The sequence below is a fragment of the Poecilia mexicana genome, unplaced genomic scaffold (assembly GCF_051168715.1).
Source record: "Poecilia mexicana isolate PSO_F unplaced genomic scaffold, ASM5116871v1 scaffold_2, whole genome shotgun sequence".
Taxonomy (NCBI): domain Eukaryota; kingdom Metazoa; phylum Chordata; class Actinopteri; order Cyprinodontiformes; family Poeciliidae; genus Poecilia; species Poecilia mexicana.
This window is the reverse complement of record NW_028263371.1, coordinates 16,403,088-16,409,147: the sequence shown is the minus strand read 5'-3', so window position 1 is coordinate 16,409,147 and position 6,060 is coordinate 16,403,088. Positions and strand designations below refer to the sequence as shown.

Below are 6,060 nucleotides of genomic sequence, written 5' to 3'. Positions count from 1 at the left end.
AAAAATATTCAACTGTGTAAGTAAATAAAACCTTCTTTCACGTTAAAAGTCCTTGAAGTATTTATTTATATCTTTTGAAAACCAGTCCAATAAAAGTATTCACCCACTTGGATGGCTTACCTTTTTTATTGTTTTTATAAATAATAATAATGATCAACAAAATTGGGCTTTAAACTTTGTTTTTCCAAAATGTCTCTTTCATTTGGATGTAGCTGAGAACCAGATGTCTCAGCTACATCTGGTTGTGAACTAGGAACTGGAACATCCTCCACCTCACAAACAGGGTAAACCTTTTCTCCTGCTATGTCATTGCCCATTATAAAGTGAACACCATTAACGGGGAAACACTGACACACAGCAACTGGGAAGACTCCAGAAACTAAATGGGTTTCATGATGAAAGGGCGCAGGCAAACGGCGCATCCCAACCCCTCTCACAATGTTACTTGAATTAAAAGTAGACTTCTTGCCACAAGGCAACACAATGACCAGGATCAAGGACTGTGAACCACCTGTGTCTCTCAGCACTGTCACTGGTTGCTGGTCTTCAGGTTGATCTGTAAGAGAGACTAGACCATCAAAGATGAAAGGTTTAAAGCCTTCATCAGGGTGATGAATTTTCACATGTTGCTCCCTCAGGGAATGAGCACAAGTTGATTGAAATAGCCCCACTGCTCTTTGCTGGTTTGCTGAAAGCGCCTGTTGTTTGGATAAATACAGTTCAGTCAGTAATCAGGAGTCCAGGGTTAAAACAGAAGAAAGACTTTCTCTCTGCTCTTGAGCTGGATGAAGATGGAGGAGAGCAAGAAGTTGGTCCACTGTCAGCCTTCTGAGTGGATGGATGGTGTGCAGAAGGATCACACATACTAAAAGACAACCTATGTATCAAAGAGAACTCACTGGCCAGAAAGGCAGCTGGCTGTGAGGTGTCAACTTTTTTGTTCATTAAGGTAAACTGGTACACAGGTACATCGTTTTAAAACTCTTCAAGCAAGATTAGTTCTCGAAGGGAAGCTTGATCTTTAATTTCACACGCTTCACACCATTGATCAAAAAACAACCCTTTATCCTGTGCAAAGTCAACACAAATTTGGCTCATGGTCTTTCTAAGTGTGTTGCACAGGGGAAAATATGATTCTTTTCTTTTCCTTTTTTGTTGTGCTTTACATGTTTGGATTGTTTTTGTTTTCCTCTTTAACAACCCAAACGCAATGGGCTGAAGGCGGCCATTTGAGGAGGAGGAGCGCACTGATTGTGTCCCGTAATCAGTGCGCTCAGGTGTCAGCAGAGGCTGATTGAAGCCAGAATAAAAGGAGCCTGGATGGAAGGAGAAGTGGAAAGACTGATCCTGTAAGTGACAGAGATGGATACGCTGCCGAGCGAGGGGCGGACGGAATCCGCACGCCAGGCGCAGAACACCGAGAGGTGAACCGACGGCCCAGTACAGAGGAACAGGGCAGAGGGGAACCGCTGCCTGCGCCTGTGTAACGCTCCGTCTCGATCAGAGAGTATTGGCAGGAAATACGTCTCTCGATGGCGTCTTGGTGCGGGGATGCTGGCGCTCTCCCTGCTTCTTTCTTTTAGCTGGATCGGTCTGAAAAGGGGCGTGGCACGCCGAAGAGCGGAACAGAGCTGGAGCGTCACAGAGTCAGCTCGGGATCGGCAAGTGAGCACCCGGCAGGTGGATCGCCTTCACCTGGAGCAGCGTAATAAGTGGAACCCAACTGATGGCCTCGGATTGGTGACATTCTTTTAAGGACAATTACTGAACTTTGGATTTTATTAAGAAGAAAAGGACTGTTTTTATTGTCATTATTAAAAGTTACTTTCTTTGCAAATAAAATATTTAAAATTTGATTGTTTTGCTGTTTGGGTTTTTGAGTTGTTTGCTCCCCCTTGTACCAAGAACAAAGTGTGGGGCCATATTGGTCACAAGTACATGAAAACACTGCCTATAAGCCTCCAACGCCAACTCGTATGCCTGCAAGACTGCAGATTTATAATACAAGAGTATTATAAATCTTCCATGAAAAGTGAAGCGTAGGGTTCCTGAGCTTTACCTGTTAGCATACACTGCACCAGTACTACCCACACCTGGCATGGCCAGTTTAATGCCAAGGCAATCCTTTCAAAAACTCCAAAGTAGCTTTCAACCTCAGATTCACAAAAAAAAAAACAGAAACCAAAGGAATGTTTTTTGTGACATCAAAGGTTAGAGATACAATTAATTGTGACTCAACCAGAGGGCCTGGACCAGCCTTTAGCTCGAGCTCCCACATCCTAATAGCAGTCTTTGCTTCAAGCTTCTTTAATTCCAGTTCTCTGTGAAGCTGAAATTCCTGGTCACAATCTTCTTTTTCTAGCTGAAGGCAAGTGAGACGAACCCTCAACCGAGCCTCCATTCTTGACCAAGCAGATGATTCTGCTGAAAAGAGGTCATATTGTGGTAATATAGTAGGTTTTTCTTCCAACCTACTAACTTTAGGAGTCCAGGAAAAATCTTGAGCGTGGAGGGAAAAACCAAGGAGAGACCATGAACCTTGAGTTTTCATAAATAAGGCCCCTTCGCATCTACAAGCCTGGAACAAAGGAAAAAGACCACAGACTTCAAGATGGAAGCTTCCATCAATCACAACAAAGACTCAGGACACATGCTGCCCAGTTGGCCAAGAGGCACTAAGATTAGCTTCCCACTTTGCCTTATACTTTGTTCATAAAGAGGCAGAGACTAACTTTGTTACAGAAAAATAGGAAAAATTAACAAGAAATTCAAGTGAGAAGCCACAGACACACTGTTCACGTGACGTTGCCAAGTTGCTATGGATGAGGTAGGTAGGGAGGAGCTGTTGTTGTGATCGGTTTGCCAGAAAGAAATAAAGTGACATAAAGAGGAGCTACAATCACAGAGCTGTCTCGGCTCTGATCTTTCATGGTCTCTGATGATGGAGGTTCATGATGAAGAACTTTGCTTTCCACAACTCAACACCTCCTGTAGAAAACCAGCAGTTCCATGGCTCAAAGCTGTGTTTCTGCAGTCTGTTCTCTCTTTCAGTTGTGTGTTTTCTGTGTCTCTCAATCTACTTGTTATCATTTCAGTCTCCCATTTCAGGCAAGGGAACATATATTTTCCTGTATGTGATGATGATGACTTTCCTGACAGCAAAGAAGCATTAACTGTTTGTCATGACTTTATTGTTTCAAATTAAACAATGCATACAAACTGCAGACAGATATTAATTTTGCTTGGTCACTTTTACATCTGTCAGTGCTTTTGTTTAGTATTCTAATTTCCTCCCCAGGCAGCTTCACAAAACCACCAACTTCCTGCTTCTGTCTCTGGCCATATCAGACTTCATGGTGGGCCTTGTTGTTTTTCCAGGTGAAGGTAGCAGACGAACCACTTGCTGGTTTCTTGGTGATGTCATGTGTTTACTGTACATACATATTGTCAGTATGATTACCTGTGTCTCTGTTATAAATATCGTACTGATATCTGTTGACCGCTATGTAGCTATATGTTACCCTCTGCATTATCACAGGAGAATCACTGTGGCAAGAATATGACTGTGTATCAGTCTGTGCTGGATTTATTCAGCTTGCTACAGCACTTTGTTTGTGAAGGATGGCTTCAGTGGAAAAAAGGCTTCTTGTCATGGAGAGTGTTTGGTTTTAATTGACTTCAGTGCCGCAGTTTTAGATCTTATTGTAGCTTTTATCACTCCAGTTACAGTCATCATAGTTCTCTACAGCAGAGTGTTTGTAGTGGCCGTATAAAATTGGCTGTAACTTTAAAACTAAGCTTTGCAAAAACTCCAAATAAATTGTGTTTGGTTTAGTAGGTTTGTGTGCAACTGTTTTGTATTGACAGTTTTGAGAAATAAAGTTATGAAACTTTTTATATTTACAAAAAATATGTCAAATAATTATAAAACAAATAATTTTTTTTTATTTTTTTGCATTTTTAAGCATTTTATTTAGTTGTTATGGATTAATGGGATACAAACTTAGAAAATAAGGATCATAAGGATTTTATTGATGTAAAGAACATTGAAATACTCCAAATAATGGCTCTGCAGCATCCAAAAATGTAAAAATAAGCTCATGCGGACCTTTATAATGGTAGGAATAAAGTTAAGTATGGTGCATAAAGCTCTTTCTTAACCATAGCACTAGAAGATAGTATACTGAAATGACGAGCTATATCCCACAGATCTTATATCCCACAGTTGTCCAACTGACTAATGGAAGGATTAGCCACAAAAGTAGCCAAGACAAAGGATGCCATGTTAAGAGGACAATCTACTTAGAAACCCCACTTTCCCTCAAAAAATGAAAGCTTGTGCTAGGACAGCCAAAATGAACAAAGGACGGGAGACCACACAGACAAATCTGCTCATAGGACTGTTGGATCTGGTAAATCTCCCTCTACCCTACCACACCAATGACTCACTTACCTTACAAAATAAAAGAAAGAAAGCTGTGAAAATTGGGACAACTAAACCCACTACAAAACAAACGAAAAAAGACAATAATAATAATAAAAAAACCTCACAAGTTTGCTACAGCAAAAAGATCTCCTGGACGAGCCCCCAATTGTTACATCCCAAAGATAGTCGAGGAGTATGGGGGGAATGACGAAGTAAAACCAGGAGGGTAGAGTTAATGATTTATTTAAAAACAATCCAGGAATCTAGGAGAGACCATGAACCTTCGATCTTCATAAGCAAGGCCCCATTCAGCTACAAGCACTATTTTTCCATCTGTTGCCAAGTGGAAGTTGCTATGGATGAGGTAGGTAGGGAGGAGTTGTTGTTGTGATCGGTTTGCCAGAAAGAAATAAAATGACATAAAGAGGAGCTACAATCACAGAGCTGTCTCGGCTCTGATCTTTCATGGTCTCTGATGATGGAGGTTCATGATGAAGAACTTTGCTTTCCACAACTCAACACCTCCTGTAGAAAACCAGCAGTTCCATGGCTCAAAGCTGTGTTTCTGCAGTCTGTTCTCTCTTTCAGTTGTGTGTTTTCTGTGTCTCTAAATCTACTTGTTATCATTTCAGTCTCCCATTTCAGGCAAGGGAACATATATTTTCCTGTATGTGATGATGATGACTTTCCTGACAGCAAAGAAGCATTAACTGTTTGTCATGACTTTATTGTTTCAAATTAAACAATGCATACAAACTGCAGACAGATATTAATTTTGCTTGGTCACTTTTACATCTTTCAGTGCTTTTGTTTATTATTCTAATTTCCTCCCCAGGCAGCTTCACAAAACCACCAACTTCCTGCTTCTGTCTCTGGCCATATCAGACTTCATGGTGGGCCTTGTTGTTTTTCCAGGTGAAAGCAGCAGACTAACATCTTGCTGGCTTCTTGGTGATGTCATGTGTGTAATATACTTACATATTGCCGGTATGATTGCCTGTGTCTCAGTTGTAAATATCGTACTGATATCAGCTGACCGCTATGTAGCTATATGTTACCCTCTGCATTATCACAGGAGAATCACTGTGGCAAGAATACGACTGTGCATCAGTCTGTGCTGGATTTATTCAGCTTGCTACAGCACTTTGTTTGTGAAGGATGGCTTCAGTGGAAAAAAGGCTTCTTGTCATGGAGAGTGTTTGTTTTTCATGGACTTCGGTCCCGCAGTTTTAGATCTTATTGTAGCTTTTATCACTCCAGTTACGGCCATCATAGTTCTCTACAGCAGAGTGTTTGTAGTGGCCGTTTTTCAGGCTCGAGCCATCCGCTCCACTGTTACAGCTGTGTCCCTGCAGCGTTCAGCAACAGTAGGAAAATCTGAGCTGAAAGCAGCCAGGACTCTTGGTATTTTAGTCATTGTGTTTCTGATATGTTTCTGTCCATTTTACTGTGCTGCTCTAGGAGGTGATGTCTCGTTTAACATGTCTGCTGCTGTGCTGTGTCTTTTCTGCACCAACTCTTGTCTTAACCCTTTAATCTATGCCATATTTTATCCCTGGTTTAGAAAAGCGGTTAAACACATTGTGACACTGAAGATATTCCAGCCTGGCTCCAGTAAGGCCAATATACTGTAG

General features: G+C 41.3%; 1 protein-coding gene across 2 annotated transcripts; it reads left to right on the top strand.

Annotated features, from left to right (window-relative positions):
• Positions 1–4,877: 4,877 nt before the first annotated feature.
• LOC106904000 (trace amine-associated receptor 9-like) lies at positions 4,878–6,060 on the top strand. 2 transcript variants are annotated; one of them, XM_088003918.1, is made up of 2 exons: positions 4,878–4,975; positions 5,262–6,060. In XM_088003918.1, the coding sequence occupies exons 1-2, from the start codon at positions 4,902–4,904 to the stop codon at positions 6,058–6,060; spliced, it is 873 nt and encodes a 290-aa protein (XP_087860044.1). In that variant the 5' UTR covers positions 4,878–4,901. The 2 variants fall into 2 exon arrangements, with proteins under 2 accessions (XP_087860044.1, XP_087860043.1); XM_088003917.1 differs by having other exon boundaries at positions 4,878–5,071.